Source organism: Pipistrellus hanaki (genome assembly GCF_964339955.1).
Source record: "Pipistrellus hanaki genome assembly, chromosome: 12".
Classification (NCBI taxonomy): domain Eukaryota; kingdom Metazoa; phylum Chordata; class Mammalia; order Chiroptera; family Vespertilionidae; genus Pipistrellus; species Pipistrellus hanaki.
The window spans coordinates 54,980,862-54,997,509 of NC_140514.1; the positions used below are offsets into that span (position 1 = coordinate 54,980,862).

The following is a 16,648-nucleotide window of genomic DNA, read 5'->3' on the forward strand; positions in this document are numbered from 1 at the left end:
AGAAAGAGTTGCTGGTTCCTGAGACAGTGATCCCCGAGGCTAGAGGAGCACTCACCTTAATATACTGCAGGTCCATGAGCGCCCGGACACTGAAGTCAGAGATGTACTGGCCTAGGACAGAGCTGCCCAGCTGGTTGCTGCTGCCTGTCAAGGGGCCTGGGCTCGTGAGGTCTGTGCGGTCCGGGCAGCTGAGGGAGGCCGAGCGGCTCAGGCAGGCAGGGTGCGAGGGGGAGCGGTCTGTGGGGAGAAAGAGGCTGTCAGGCCCCGATGGGCGCCGCCCTGGACTGTGGCGCCTCCTGGCTAGCCCTGTCCCATGGATGCCAGGGAATGGAACACTTCTTCAGGACAAGTGAGAAGCTTTAACTTCACCAAAGCAAACGAGTTAGTTTGTTTAGCAGTGCTGCGCAATACCTACTAAAAAGTCTAACAAAACAGAAAACAAAAACCAAAGACTTAAAGTTTATGGCTGCAAAACCCTAACTGATCAGTCCAGGGCAGCACGATGGCTACCCTTGTGTGGTGGCCGCTCTCCTCTCTGTAACAGCTCGTGTCAATGGATACAAACCGCATTCCTTTAAATTATATTAAAAGAAAAATTACACAATTTGCACTTTCATCTCTCTCACACACACCCTCCTCAATATAACACCCTGCTCATAACTAAAAGTGCTCTTAAGACGACAAACATTTGTTCGGCACATGACCTGTTCTGTGTGGACAGTCCTACCCGCTGTGTGCTGAGCCCCGCCTGGTCGGGCAGGGGCAGCATGCTCCTTCCCCAGGAACCAGAGGCCCAGATCGCCAGGCTTCCCATCCCAGCTAGTGCCAGGCCCTCCGGAGGCAAAGCCCGGGCAGCGCTGGCGGGGCCTCTTCCCGCACCGGGATGGCACAGGCCTCATTCCGCTGACTAACCAGGGCAGCGGGATGACTCAACCTCAAATGAGAAACACAGGCCTTATTTTGAAAAGAAACTGCACACATTATAGCGCTCTTATTTTTAAAAATATTTATAAAACAATGAAATCCACAAAGAAGTTAATTGTGTAGGCATGCTGGCTTGTTTCAAACAAACAGGATTAAACTAAGCTGATATGCTCAGTTAAGTACTAAGTTACTAACTAACTACTAAGTTAGCCATTCTAACAGCTCAGTGAAGGGAACAAACATCGGGTGACAGAATGACCAGTGGAGCTTTGACCAAGTGAGGCTGCATCAGGAATACACCGTCTCTGAGCTTCAGTCAGAAAAGAAAAACCGGTTTGGCTCAGTGGTAGAGCATCGGTCTGCGGACTGAAAGGTCCCGGGTTCAATTCTGGTCAAGGGCATGTACATTGGTTGTGGGCACATCCCCGGTAGGGGACGTGCAAGAGGCAGCTGGTCGATGTTTCTCTCTCATCGATGTTTCTAGCTCTCTATCTCTCTCCCTTCCTCTCTGTAAAAAATCAATAAAATATATTTTTAAAAAAAGAAAAGAAAAATACAGTCTGGTTCTACAATTGGGCAGTGCACAGCCATTAGAGTGGGCGGGAGAAACCTTCTTCTGCCAAAGGCCGTTTGAATATTTATAACATCATTCGAGGGCCATATAAAATTACCAACTTTAAAATTAGCCTGTTATATTAGCCTAAATACTTAATTAACTCACCTCTAATGCCTTCGCAGGGCCAGACCAAATGGTTTCACAGGACTTACATGGCCCCAGGGTAGGACATTCCCACCCTGCATTAGAGGATCATGTGCATGTATTACTTATTCTAAACTCAGTAACACCTCGGATTAAGTTCTAGAAGAAAACAAATACTGGTGAGAGCAACCTTCCACATTATGGGAGCATTTGAGATCTTGCTTCCTGGCAACTGTCATCAGTTTAGTTCAAATAAACTCTTACAAAAACTAAAAAAAACTAAAAACAAAAAAAAACCTTCACATTAATTAGTTATTTGCTTTTAATTAATGCTTATTAACATGCCAGAACAGGAAATGAATTTAAAACCAACACAGATTGGTGGCAGGGCCTATTAAAAATAGAGGTCCTAAAGAAAACTACAACAAAATATGAAGTATTTGTTCTGAACAATGGAACTATAATGTTATTAATTTTATTCCCCCCCCCCCCATAAGCTATGTTACTTTTATGATTAAAACAAAGGAATATGTGTAACAAAAATGGAATTTTCAATTTGGTAATTCTACTTCTAAAAGAATATTCTAAGGATACAATCTCAAACACCGATGACATTTTTCATAAAGAGGTTTACGTCATGGCATTATTTAGCATATAGACCCCATGAATATGCATAAGGGAAATAACAAGTGAAGGTACATCTGCCTGGTGGACTCTGCTCCCATATTACGTAAAAACATCAGGATTCAGTCGAAACCAGTTTGGCTCAATGGATAGAGCGTCGGCTTGGGGACTGAAAGGTCCCGGGTTCGATTCTGGTCAAGGGCATGTACCTTGGTTTCGGGCATATCCCCAGTAGGGGGTGTGCAAGAGGCGGCTGATCAATGATTCTCTCTCTCATCGATGTTTCTAACTCTCTATCTCTCTCCCTTCCTCTCTGTACAAAATCAATAAAATATATTTTAAAAAAAAACAACAAAAAAAAAAAACATCAGGATTCAAACCCCGTATGCATAAACTTCTGGCCATATGTGAAACAAGAAAGTGCAGAAGAGGCAGAGGGAGGCTGGTCAGTGAAGGCCAAATGGCCTGTCTGCTCTCATCAGACACCCCCTGCACAGAGCCATTACAACTTCCTGCTTCCCATCACAGCCAAAAGTTTGTTGTGTTTGAAAGGAATTTTAACATTTGTTTTAGAAGAGGATCAATAGTGAAGGGTGCTTTGGTGCAGGTTAGAAGAAAAACCAGACGCAGGAATATGAAGTGGGAAAGAGCTCACTGCAGCGCTAGGCTTTCTGGCCCGTGGAGGCTCAGGAGCTGCTCTAGGCTACGCACTGAGCCTGGAGCTCTTAGCTTCCTCAGGGATCACAGGGCCAGGCCAGGGCTCTGGTGACAAGGCCCGCACCTCCTGCCACCATCTGCTGCCTTGGATCATGGGACACAGGGATGCTGCCAGTGAGCAGGAGTCAGTCTGGCCAGCACGTGCGTGCGTGCGCGCGCGCGCGCACACACCTTCTCAAAGACTGAAGAACCTTCAGGAACCCCTTCCAGGACCAGGGCAAAGCCATCCAGTAACTGAGCTCTAGGCCAAGCTGGCTCTCAAGGGTGAACAGGTGGGGAGCCCCATGCCTACTGGGACAGGTTAATGCAGCTGTGGTGTGTGGCTCAGGCGACAGGTGGCAGTGCAATGTTCTCCAGCCATGCCATGTTACCTGCGAGCCAGGAGAGCAGGGAGTTCTGCTTGCCAGGCGGACACCCGACCTGGGTTGAAGGCACTGGAGCAAAAGAGGAAAAGGTCAGTGCTGGGTGGGTCCAGGTCAGGAGGCAGGACATGGAGCACAGGAATGGGCTGGAGAAGCAGGCCCCTGGGCAGTGAGGGGCTCAATGGAAAAGGAGACACGACTTTGACAGGCAGGCGTTCGGGCAGATTCATGAGCCCTGGTCAGAGGGCAGGTGCTGGCAGAGGGGCCCAGAGCTCCCACAGTGAATCCAGAGTCCAGAAGAACCCCTTTCCCTTCCGCCGCTCCAATGGGAACTGAGAGCCTCCAGGTCAAGGGACAGAGCGCAGGACCATGCCGCAAGCCCCTGAGGCACTAGGGCAGAGAGGGCCTGGAGGAATGTCCCAGGACGGAGTATCCTTCTGAACAGGATTTCCCCAGGCTGGATGCTGAGCAGTCCTCCCAGGGCCGCCAGTCCAAAACCCAGGTCCAGAGCCTGGTTCCTCCTCCCCTTCTCCCTCACAGGTCGGCTCGTGGTGGGGTGGGAGTTGGGGGAGGGCGCAGGCTGTGTCAATAGACCCCGCCACAGGGTCCTCTTTGTCAGAGGATAACAACAGGCACAGCCAAGGCTCCTAGAAGCTACAGCACCTGCCTCATCTGTAGCCTGTCCCCAGCACCAAAGTGGACTTCCACTCTCCAGCCCACAGCCACCCAGGCCCCTCTCGTGTCCCACAATGAGTGAGGAGCTGTGCTGGCCCCTTCGGCAAGGGGCACCTGAGCTACCCAGGACTGGAGAAGCAGAGGGCACTGGGTGGCCCGAGAGGCCCTTCCTTGGTCTTGCCGTAACCTATAACCTCTCTTGGAGGTTGTCCAGTACCCTCTTTGCCCCAAGTCCCTTTATTCCATCACAGCCAACCCTTAACCAAGAGGCAGTGGCTAAGCCATGAGAAACCAAACCTGCCTGTAACCTGCCCTGGCCAGGCTCCCAACCTCAGCACGTGGGATGCCTTCACCCCAATCCCTTGGCTGCCCTCTCCCAGGCTTCACAGGCAAGACCCCACAGCCTCCCTCCACATGCCGCTCTCTCAACTCCCGCCTGCGCTGATGGCTAGTAAGGGTCACCCTGGCCCGTGGGCCCACTGGCCCGTTCTACTCTCAAGGCCATCGATGGCTTCTTGCTGCCTATCACAGCCATACGCCATCGACCTTCTGGAGCTCCTGACTCATCCTTCCTCCCAGTCTTCCTCCCCCGGCAGGCAGGCCTCCCCACCATCTCAAGACACACTCTCAGCTCCCTCCAGGCCTCTGCTCAGAATCCCACCCTCCCTACCCCCTCCGCTGAATCACTGCTCTTCCAGGCTACCTCCTTCAGGCCCAGACCTCACAGGGCTCCCTCTCCTCGAACCACCGAAGCTGTGAGCCATCTAGATGCCAAGGAGCTAGGGGCCACTCACAGCCGCTCCCAGTCCAGGCGGCTGGAGCACGGCCAATGCAGCCCCGCCACTCACCAGAGGGTAAGGAGGTCAGCGCCATGGTCCCGTAGTAGGAGAAGGCACCCGTCTCAAACTTCATGTTCTCCTTCCCAGCTTCCACCTCCACCTTCCCCTGAAAGAACACAGGGTTAGGATTCTAGAGTGAGAAGCAAAAACAACAGCAACACAAAGATGAGGCAAGAGGGAGACATGAGGGGTGATGGCAGTGAGCTGCTCGGAAGAGGCGGGCAGCGGGGCGCACAGGCCCAGAGCGGGTCGCAGTCCGGGGCGGGAGAGCCCGCGTCCCCACATTTCACAGGAGGCACCGGTGGCGGGCTCACCTGCAGGATGAGGATGAAGTAGTCGGCCGGCTTGTTCCGGGTGTACAGATAGTGGCGCACAAAGTATTTGTTGTGATCGTCAAACTTAAGTTCCTGAATGACATCTGGGTACTTGAGCAGCCGGAGCAGGATCTTCTCCGATATCAGAGCAGGGCTGAACTGGGGAACTTCTGCGGGGAGAGGGAGACCGCGCATGGGACCAGCCGCCAGGACAGGGGCAGCCCCTCACTGCCGGCTCTTCCCTCCGTCCTGAGAGGAGGGAGAGCCCCGGGTCTGTTGAATGGTAGCTCTGGCACTACCCGGGCATGATCTGGGGCAAGTTACTTAACTGTATATCAGTTTGCTCATCTGTAAAATGGGGCTTAAAACTTCAGAGTGGTTGTGAGGTTAAACAGAATAATACATGTAAAGCACTTAGACACATCCTTGGCATAAGGAAAGTGCTTGTGAATGTTATCATCATTGTTCATCATCGACATCATCCATACCCTTGCAGAAAAAATGAAGGGATTACTGAGGTCTGACTGGGAGAGGGGAAGGGAGTAGGCAGGTGTCTTTCTAATCCATCGCCCAAGCCCCCAAGGGAACTGTGAATCCGGGGTGAGAAGAGATATGACATTGATCTACAGGTCATGTCTGCACTCAAGTCCAGTACACGAGGCAGAGGGGAGGGGGACAGACAGCACAGGGCTAGGGCAGGCTCCTCAGAGGGGAGGAGTCAGGCAGGGAGCACATGCAAGAGCCTCCTTCTCCCTCCTGCTCCACGAGCCTCGAAGGGCCTATCTCAGCGCCACCCCCCACCCCCACCCCCGGCTTGTTTTCAAAACTAACTTGCTGCTTTCTAGAGTCTGCAATAGGGGAAGCAAACCGCAGCGCATGTCCAGGGGGAGCTGCCTCGCCCCATCCAGAGGCAGCTGAGCTTCCCTGCACCCTGCATCTGTGTAGCCTCGTCCCAGGAGGGGAGTAGCTAGAGGCCCAGGCCTTCTCCCTCTGTGACTGTCCCACCAACAGTGAAGGCCATCCTCTCGCTCTTACCCGTGGACAGAAAGCGGTGAGCAGCCAGGAGAAGCTGAGGTGAAATTTTCACCTTGAGTTCATTGTCAGTATCCTTGAAGGCTGAGAAGTCCCGTTTGTTCTTCTCAGTTACCCGTTTCCGGCTTCGGTTGTCAGCTGCAAGAGAATGAACTGGAGCTGAGCACGCTGTCCCCACAGTGCACTCGCCAACAGAATGGAACCTGTCCACCAGCTGCCGGCTCTGTCGTCCCTCCCTCCGGGAGGAGGCCCAGCAAGTCCCCAGGCTGATGCTGAGCCACAGGAGCCAAGAGGAGCCAGGCAGCCTCTGGTCCCTGCTCCGAGCAATACGCTCCCAGGTCACGCTGGCTGTGTCCCTGCATGTGGCCTTCCCACCAGGACAGCAGACGCCAGGCCTGAGGGCAAAGGGCTCTGGGCCTGTGGGGGTGGACTCACTGTACATATCGGACTCGTCCAGGATCTCGGACTTGATGATCTCCTCAATGACGTCCTCCAGGGTGACCAGGCCCAGGACCTCATAGAAGGGGTCACCTTCCCCCTCGTTGTTCACCTTCTGCACGATGGCCAGGTGGGACTTCCCTGGGGACAACACAGTGAGTCCGACAAGAGCAAAGGACCAATGATGAGACTCCTCCACCAAAATGTTAACACACCTGAGTCACTGGGGTGGGCCAGGGGTAGTTTTCCCCCCTTTTCTATATTTCCTAGAGTTTCTTTCTTTTAAAAATTTTTTAATGTTTCTCAAGTTATAACATTTTATTATTATTTTTCCTTATTCTCCCATTATCCCCCCACTTATGCCCTCTCCCTGCTGTGGTCTGTGCCCATTGGTTAGGCTTATATGCATGCATACAAGTCCTTTGGCTGACTCTCCTCCTGGAGTTTCTATTACAAACTGACACTGCTTTTATGAAAAGGAAAACCAAAAGTATTGTTTACTGTAAGGCATCACGGACCATTGGCTTACACAGAACGGAAAGGGCAAGACACTCACACCGACAACTTGTGGACAGAAAGCCCTACGGCATAGGCAGGCAGGTGCCAGCTGGACAAGGGCTCAGAGGGCGCCCACCTTCCCTGGGGCTTTAAGGGCCGCTCACTGCCTCCCCTCCCCTGCAAGTACCCTGGGACCATGACAGTGTCCCAGGCAAAGCTCTGCATTCCCAAACCATTAACAAATTAGCCCGTATAACTGGGCCAGGCAGGCACTGTAATTAGAGAAAGGCCACCATTGCGACCTACAGCAAGAGAAAGACAGAAGAGGTTGGGGGAAACCTTCCACAGAAGCTGTAGGTGGTGGGGTGCCCTCCTGGGTCCCCACCCTGCTCCTGTGCCCCAGAACCCAGGGTGGGACCACAGGAGACCACCCAGGGGGACCTAGCCTACACTCCGGGTTGAACACGGTGTGCCCCGCAGGGGGACGCAGGTTTGCAGCAGCCTCCGGGAGAAAGCCCGGGAGAGCTGTGAAGGTCCAGTCAGAGGTTCCTCACAGATTCCCCTTCACAATCCAGTCTTAGGGCCTCACTCTCAGGACATCCCTGTAGGCCAGGTTCTCAGATCTTTAGGCCACGGCAAACCCTTCAGAGCTCCCAGGGCCTCTTCGGGAGAACGGAGATGCCCGTCCTCACAGCCAGCGTTTGGAAAAACCAATGAAAAGTGCCTGAATGCCCCTGTGAAGGGGAGCCCTGTCCTGTGAGACACCCTCACACACAGTGCTGCTCACAGGGTACTGACTTCCGGCTTGGAGTGTGGTCAAAACACTTTCAGGATCTTGCTAGCCAGACCATGGCTAGACTCCACTGAAGAGTTCCCTGTCTTCTAGCGATGAGCCAACGAGAGCAAGTGATCTGCCAGGCCGTTGAGCAGCAGCCAGCCAGGGCCCAGACCCTGAGGAGCCCTCCAGAAAGAGCTGAGGGCGGCGCAGCCAGCTTAGACCGTCATCAGACGGGAGCCAGAGTGAAAGCAGGCAGCTGTGTCACCTCTCTGACCAGCCGGCACGCCCAGCAGCCGGTGGTGCCAGTGCTGCGGGAGACAGAAGGCCCTCGCGGGCCTCTGCTGGTGGGCAGGCAAACAGGCACATTTCAGGAGGCCGACTTGGCAGCAGGTCCCAAAACCAAGGGTCCCTCACCTTGGCCTCAGAAATTCCATGTGTAGGAACTTACCCTGTGGATGTAATCCTCACTAAAGCAGAAAGACACAAAGCCAAGGGGTCATCAAAACGTTCTTTCTCACAGCCTCCAACCAGAAACCACCTGAATCAACTGCAATGGAGCAGGAGTGCAGGATGGGGGCTACGCTGCCCGGGAGAGGCAGCAGGCCTGAGGGACGGAATGTGGAACGAAACCCGAGACAGGCCATTAGTGGAAAAGCAAGTGACAGGACTGAATGCATGGTGCCACCTGCCTGCACGGAAATAGGGGTGGAGGGCGGAGAGGACCTCGAACTGTCTGGAAGAGGTAACAGTGGTCATTTCGGAGGGCTTTTGAAGTTGGGGGGAGAGGCTAGAATCACTCTATTCACTTCCATATTCTATTTGATGGACATGTTTCACTTTTATTTTTTTACAAAAATATTAAGGAGAGCCTGGCCGGTGGGGCTAAGTGGTTGAGCGTTGACTTATGAACCAAGAGGTCACAGTTCAATTCCTGGTCAGGGCACATACCCAGGAAGCGGGCTCCATTCCCAGCCAATCGATGATTCACTCTTATTGTTGGTGTTTCTATCTCTCTCATCCTCTCTCTTCCTCTCTGAAATCGATAAAAATATGTTTAAAAAATATTAAACACAAAATTAAGGGGAACTGGTAAGGGTCTGGGTGAGCAAGGCACCGCAGCACAAGGGGCCCAGGAATGGGCGAGTCTCTGAATGCTGCCCAATTAGCAGCGCCTGCTTATACCCTGGGAATCAGAGCCCCAGCAGATACAGCATCAGTAATCTGAGAAAATGTCCCCCCACTGAAACCTTCAACCAACCCATGGTCAAGGATTGTACTAGGCCTCACCGGGAAAGGCTGGTGGTTCTTCTAAAAGAGAACTATCCTCCTGTGGGTGAAATGCATAGATTTCTTGTGCTGGATTGGGGCCACTCTCTGCCTCCCTGCCTGCCTTCTGAAGCTCCTGTCTGTAGAACCCACTGGTATGTGTGGCACCCTCTAGTGGCAGCACCATCAAGACGAGTACCTTGTAGATGTGCTGGCCTGGGGCACTGCCCACTCCCCCCTCTTCTGCATGCTGAAGAGCCTGGCACACTGCCTCTGACTGTGGCCACACACAAAGGGCTAGTCATTCACCCTCTGCTGACCCGGCCATGGGACTCTGGCTGTGTTTGTCTTTTCTAATTTGTCTGACCTTTCCAAAGTCAGCCATGCCTGCCATGGTGGGGGTCTCCTGCTCAGGCTGCAGTCTGTGACCAGGGGCCACTCTCTCTCCTCCGGCAATCTCCTGGTGTTCTGACCTCACGCCGGCCCTGTTCTCTTGATTCAGGAGGGCACCTGGTCCCTTGTCTGTGACTTTAAATAAAAACTATATGTCAAGGTGTCTCAAATAAATACTTGCAGCCCAGACCTCTTATGTGCCCTCCAGACTCTTACATCCAACTGCTTGCTGACAGCTAGATCCAAGTGGATGTCTAACACCTAGGACTTACTGTCAAAACCAAGCCCCTGCTCCTCCTCCCAGCCTCCCATCTCCCTCTGTCCAACTGGTCAGCCTGGAGAGAAAAAAAACTTCCTCCTTTTTTCTCTACCTTCCACACCCAACCCTTTCGGCAGACCCATCAGCTCTGCCTGCAAGAGGCCCCCGGAAGCAGCCTCCTCTGGCAGCCTGCACGCCTGTCCCATTCTGATCCATGGGCATCTCCTTTCACCCAGAGGGCGGAAGCAGCGCCTCACGTCTCCCTGCTTCACCCTGACCCAGAGTCCACTCTCAACACGTAGCAGGGGGACCCCTTACAGGGAAGTCAGGTTGCCTTACACCCCACTCCACACAAAAGCCACATTCCTCCGTGGCCAGGTCCCAGACACCCCTCATGCTGACCCCTAACCCATCTCCTACTCCTCTCTCCGGGCTCCGGTCAGTCTCAGCCTCCTTGCCATCCCTCCTTAACCCGGCCGCCCCTCCCTATATATACATCTGCTTCGCTCGCCCCACTTTTATGTCTCTGTTCAAATGTCACCCTCCTGGTGACAGCCTCTCTGACAACACCCTCCTCTAGCACCCCAAGCTGGTCATCAGTTTATTACCTAAAATAAACGATATTACATGCTTACTCACTTTACTTATGGTTTATAGCTCCTCTCCTCTTACTAAGTGTGAGTCCATCATAGCAGGGCTTCAGTCTGTATTCCCAAAGTGCAAAGGAGTGTTCAATAAGCGTCCAGTGAATGTTTATGGGGAATGAGTTCATTCACACAGGGAGGGGAGCAGGGAGGCTAGCAGCGAAAAGATTATTTTGAATTTTAGTAATTAAGAAATTTCTGTAATTCAGAAATTGCTGTTAACTCACCATCTATATATATAAAAGCCTAAGCGACCATTATGACTGGTTGCTATAATGTTCACTGACCACCAGGGGGCAGAAGCTCAATGCAGGAACTACACACACACACACACACACACACACACACACACACACACACGGTGGTCAATGCATTCTCACAGCCAACCTCCCATGGCCGGCCTGGACTGGGCTAGACAGCCCCGATCACCAACCAGGCTGAGGGACCCCACCTGTGCGGGATTTCGTGCACCAGGCCTCTTGGTTAAAATAAGAGGATCAGCCCTGACTGGTTTGGCTCAGTGGATAGAGCATCGGCCTGCAGACTTAAGGGTCCCAGGTTCGATTCTAGTCAAGGACATGTACCTTGTTGCGGCATATCCCCAGAAGGGGGTGTGCAGAAGACAGCTGATCGATGTTTCTCTCTCATCTTTGTTTCTAACTCTCTATCCCTCTCCCTTCCTCTCTGTAAAAAAAAAAATCAATAAAAATATTTTTTAAAAAGAAATAAATAAAATAAAATAAGATCAACTTAGGACTTACATGTTTATGATTTTCATTGTATGGAATTAAAATCTAACATAGAATTTTATTTTAATGAGTCTCCTAATCTTATTATTAGTTTCCATTCAACTGGATAACTGGATTTTGGAGGTGGTTGGGATGAGAAATTAAACATGAAATTAAATATAATACATCTACCCCAAAAGCTGAGAACCCCATGTTTTTCAAAGCAGTCTTTATTGAATGAAAAAAGACTGAGGAAATATACCTAATGTTCATATTTGGCTGACCCATAAAAAATTGCTGACATTTGCCGAAACCGGTCTGCAGACTGAAAGGTCCCAGGTTCGATTCCAGTCAAGGGCATGTACATTGGTTGCGGGCACATCCCTGATGGGGGATGTACAGGAGGCAGCTGGTCAATGTTTCTCTCTCATCGATGTTTCTAACTCTCTCTCTCTCCCTTCCTCTCTGTGAAAAATCAATAAAAAATAAAAAATTTTAAAAAAAATTGTTAAAATAAGAATCATATGATTTAACCTAAAAGTATGGGGAATTAAAAATGGTTTTAGTTTTCTTTTTTATACTTTTCTGAGTAGAAATTTTAAAATATCCATAATCAATACCATAAATGTTATAATCAGAAAGAAACACATACATTAAAGGAACTGTTAAAGATCTCTTGCCCAGCAGGTGTGGTTCAGTGGTTGAGTGTCCACCTATGAAACCAGGAGGTCACATGCCCGGATTGCCAACTCAAGCCCCAGCAGGGGACGTGCAGGAGGCAGCCGATCAATGATTCTCTCTCTCACTGATGTTTCTCCCTCTCCCTCTCTGAAATAAGTAAAAATATGTTAGTTTTTTAAAAAGACTCTCATACTGCTTCCTCTGGGACTTGGGGCCTCCTGAGCCTTTAATTGGAGCGCTGGACCTGGCTGTGGGAGAGGGAACCTGGAAGCTGCTGTCCCTTGGTCTCCTCTGGGCCACAACTGGCTGCCAGCTTGCCCACCATGCCCTTCGTCATCCAGGTTCCAGCCAGGTCTTCTCCTAGGTTAGAGACCTGCACGTGAGCCTTCTAGAACCCCAGAGGTGCAGGGCAGACCAGACAGCAAGCCCGGGCCTTTCCACTGCCCTCTCACCTGGACGGGGAGGGAGGGAGAGAACCCAGACATGTGTCCAGGAACAACCCTTCACCGGCTCAGCCCTGGGGGCCCGAGCTCTTCCTTTCCCAGAACTTGCCCGGCTATGCGGCCTGCTTGTGCCATTGGCCGACTGCTGTCCATGTACCCGGAGCAGGCAAAAGCTCGGCCAGGCCTACACTGTGACCTCACTCCTCTCCATATCTGCTCACCCTCCTCCCACCCCAAGCCAGAACACAGCAGCTGCTCCGGACTCTGCTGGATACACACAGGTTGTCTCCAGAAGCCCCAGGAAGCCAGTTCCCAGCCCCTGCTGTGTCCTCCTCCCTCATAAAAAGCTTTATCTTTCAAAGACCATTAGAAGGACACATCACCAGGTACTGGGTTTCAAAGTCTACCGGAGTCCTGGAGGGCCTTACTCACCAGCTCTGGCTGCTTTTCTCATGGGTCAGACCCAAAGGCTCCAGATGAGACATGGGTTCCACCACCCAAAACACTGTCATCAGCATCCTCCTTACTGGCCTCCCCGGCATGTCCCTCTTCCCACCATCCCAGGTCCCAGAACTGGCCCTTAGCTCCCAGGCCCTCCCGTAGGACCCTCTCTCTCCTCCCTCCACACTGGCCACAGGCCACAGTAGGATTAAGTGGCTATTAATAGTGTGACCTCAACCAGCAGTAGGAGAGGGCCCAGCGCGGCCAGACGCAGGCGAGGCAGGAGGACCCACGGGGACACAGCACAAGCGAAGAATCCTGCACAGCTCTCCCAGCCACACCCCTGGCTCCCAGAAGGAGGGTGCTCTCTAGAGAGGGCCGGGCTGGGAGGGCGAGAGGAAAATGTTTACTCAATAAGCAACTTAAAAGAACACCGAGGAGGTCCTTCATTTTAACATAAATTTATACATATTAATTGGTACATAAGTTCATCACAGTGACTGAAACAGTAGTACTGGAGAAAACAAGGACATTTTTTTCTTCAGGATTTAGTATTATGTGTCAAAATATAAAATGTGTATGGTCGGGACTCTGCCAATCTTGCATTTCTAGGAAAAACCTTAATATGAAGGAAGCACCCAGGCCAGTGTGCAAGGTGCGCCCAGGAAGATCTGTCCAAGGTAGTTTACAACTGGTACTGCAGCCACTGAAAAAAGCGGCTGCGGCCAGAGATTTAAAGAAACGGTGCTCGAGATTCCAAGATGGCTGCACAGGTAAACACCTAACCGCAGCTGCACACAACAATTTCAATAAAATACAACTAAAATATAAAATGGACATTACCCAGAACTACAGGAAAGTCGACTGACTATAAATTCTACAACGAGAAGCAAGGAGAAAACCAGAAGGAAGCGCGGGGGAGCTGTAAAAGCCTAAGGTACGGACACGCTGCGCAAACAGAGAGAACAGAGCCGGATAGGAGGGCGGCTGAGTGCCTGGCTGGCGTTCCCTAGCGGGAAGGAGATAAAAGCTCCGACTGTGCTGGGCCCCAGTTCCGACTGCTCTGAACCCCAGTTCTAGGCCAGGGAGCCGGGGCTGTGAGGCAGAATCCCAGGGGAGCGGCGAAAGGCAGAGCCCCCGGAGGCACACACATTGCGCACAGAGGATGGACTGTTGACTGCTGCTAGATTGCCCTGGCGGGAAGGAGACAAAGACTCCAGACTGTGCTGGGCCCCAGTTCCAACTACTCTGAATCCCAGTTCTAGGCCAGACCCCGGGACCCAGGCTCAAACAGAGGGAGCTGGGCTGCAAGGCGGAACCCCAGGGGAGCGGCGAAAGGAGGTCCTGGAGGCGCGCACATTGCACGCAGAGAAGGGACGGTTGGCTGTGCTGCAGGATTGCCCTGGCGGGAAGGAGACAGGGGCTCCAGACTGCTCTGAACGCCACCTCCAACCCCACTTCCAACTGCACTGAACCCTAGTTCTGGGCTCATTGGGGGAGAGCCTAGACTGTTTTGTAGCAGGCGAAACTCGAGGGCACCTTTCTCTCAGAGGTGCTTGCGGCGAGTACTGAAGAACCCTAAGGAATACTGAGACTCAGGAGCCGCATAGGGCGTGGCGGACGGAAGCCAAGGCTGTAGGCTCCACCCTGAAACTCTGCCCCATCAGGGAAGCTGCGAAAATGCAGAGACAACAAAATAGATCACAAACGAAAGAAGCGGAGGACAAAAAGTGACTGGATATAGAGTTCAAAACCACACTTATAAGGTTGTTCAAGAATCTCCTAGAAAAGGCCGATAAAATAAACGAGACCTATGAGGATATGAAAAGGGATCAACTAGAAATAATAAGGGATCAACAAGAAATAAAGAATACATTGTCTGAAATAAAAAATATTATACAGAGTCCTAAAAACAGAATGGAAGATCGCAAGAATCAAGTCAAAGATTTGGAACATAAAGAGCCAGAAGACACTCCTCCGCAGAAGCAAGAAGACAAGAGAATCCAGAAAGTTGAAGATAATGTAAGAAACCTCTGGAACAACTTCAAGCAAACCAACATCAGAATTATGGGGGTCCCAGAAGATGAGAGAGAGCAAGATATCGAAAACATCCTGAAAGAAATAGTGACAGAAAACTTCCCCCACCTGGTGAAAGAATTAGACTTACAAGTTCAGGAAGCACACAGAACTCCAAACAAAAGGAATCCAAAGAAGACCACACCAAGACAAATCATAATTAAAATTCCAAGAGCAAAAGACAAAGAGACAATATTAAAAGCAGCAAGAGCAAAACAGGTAGTTACCTATAAAGGAGCACCCATACGATTGTCAGCTAATTTCTCAACAGAAACCATGCAGGCCAGACGGGAATGGCAAGAAATATTCAAGGTGATGAATAGCAAGAACCTACAGCCAAAAATACTCTACCCAGCAAAGCTATCACTCAGAATCGAAGGTCAGATAAAGAGCTTCACTAATAAAAAAAAAAGCTAAAGGAGTTCATCACCACCAAACCAGAATTATATGAATTGCTGAAGGGGGTTCTTTCAGAAGAGAAAGTAAATAAAGATAAAAACTATGAACAACAAATACGTGACTATCAACAAGTGAATCTAAAAACCAAGGAAATTAAAAAAAAAAAAACCTGATGAACAATATTAACTGCTGAATATAATAAAATCGGAGGTATGGAAGGGGAGTGAACTGACGATTCTTGGGGAAAAGGGGAGGGGGGGATGTGGGAAGAGACTGAACATAAACTGTGCACCTATGGATGAGGACAATGGGGGGTGGGGAAAGGGCAGAGGGTGGGGTGGGAACCTGGTGGAGGAGAGCAATGGAGGGGGGGGGGAAAGAGGAACATTTGTAATAATATGAATAAAGATTTATTTAAAATAATAATAATAATAATAATAATAAATTAAATAAAATAAAGAAACGGTGCTCACTGTTTGTATAAAGCAGAAAGTTACAGAATAGAGAGGAGCAATTTATAGTAGTTTTTTATGCTTTGGCTTAATGAATTTTAAAATCAATATGTATTATTTTACTCTTTGCTTTTATAATCAGAAGAGATAAGAATATCTCATTTTGAAAGGGGAGAAAAGCAATATAGCTCATTGCTGACTTACTAGAAGAAAATGCAACAAAGCATTTCATATTTTGGGTGGTGAAATAACTATGACTTTCACTTCTTAATAATTTTCCATGTTCTCAAGTTTCTACAATAAATATATTACTTTATTTTTATTTTTTTGTTGTTGTTCTATTCACCTCCACTGTGTGGTGTGCCATTGGTGGATGCCAGAATGAACTCTTTCCCTTTTGCTGCTGGACACGATTATTTCCAGTATTTTCCTACTGTTCCTGTTAAGTTCATCATGAGATGACAATACATTTTAGGATGTATCCAGGTCAAAGGGTTCATGCATTGACAAATCTTTCAGAATGTTCCAGTTTACACTCTCACCAGCACAAATTATATTTGGGGCTTCTTGAGCCATCCCTCAACCCCTAGCATGAGGCTAAATATACAACAGGCCCTCAATAAGTCAGCCATTCAATAAATACCACCAATGAAAAGATTGGTTATGTTTTTTAAAGGAAAGAAATAAAAATGGAAGGCAAGACCAAGAGAAAAAAAGAGTAGAGCAAAAATGGTAGAGAAGGTGATAGGAGGGTAGCCACATGGAAAGGAAAAATGGAAAAACAAACATAGCCAAACAGATAGGGGTCCATGGGGAAAAGGATTCCTAGAGACTTCCCAGGAGATCTGCCCCACCATTCTGAGCCAGACACCTCCTATGCACACATAAGAGAGACCTGCCATCCAGGACCTTTTAGAACAAGGTCTCCGAAGGGGGATTCATCCAACATAAATAAGCAATTTTAC

At 50.1% G+C, this 16,648-nt stretch overlaps 1 protein-coding gene across 2 annotated transcripts in view; it reads right to left on the reverse strand.

Moving 5' to 3' along the window:
- The window catches only part of CNNM4 (cyclin and CBS domain divalent metal cation transport mediator 4), a 40,024-nt gene that overhangs the window by 2,834 nt on the left and 20,542 nt on the right, over nt 1–16,648 (reverse strand). The window contains exons 2-7 of one of the 2 annotated variants that reach the window (XM_084900346.1): nt 6,623–6,766; nt 6,191–6,325; nt 5,156–5,325; nt 4,851–4,947; nt 3,337–3,399; nt 56–237 (exon numbers count right to left, since the gene is read on the reverse strand). In XM_084900346.1, the coding sequence (XP_084756472.1) occupies nt 56–237; nt 3,337–3,399; nt 4,851–4,947; nt 5,156–5,325; nt 6,191–6,325; nt 6,623–6,766 (791 nt within the window). The remainder of the gene's footprint in view (nt 1–55; nt 238–3,336; nt 3,400–4,850; nt 4,948–5,155; nt 5,326–6,190; nt 6,326–6,622; nt 6,767–16,648) is intronic. The other variant, XM_084900347.1, reaches the window with a different exon arrangement.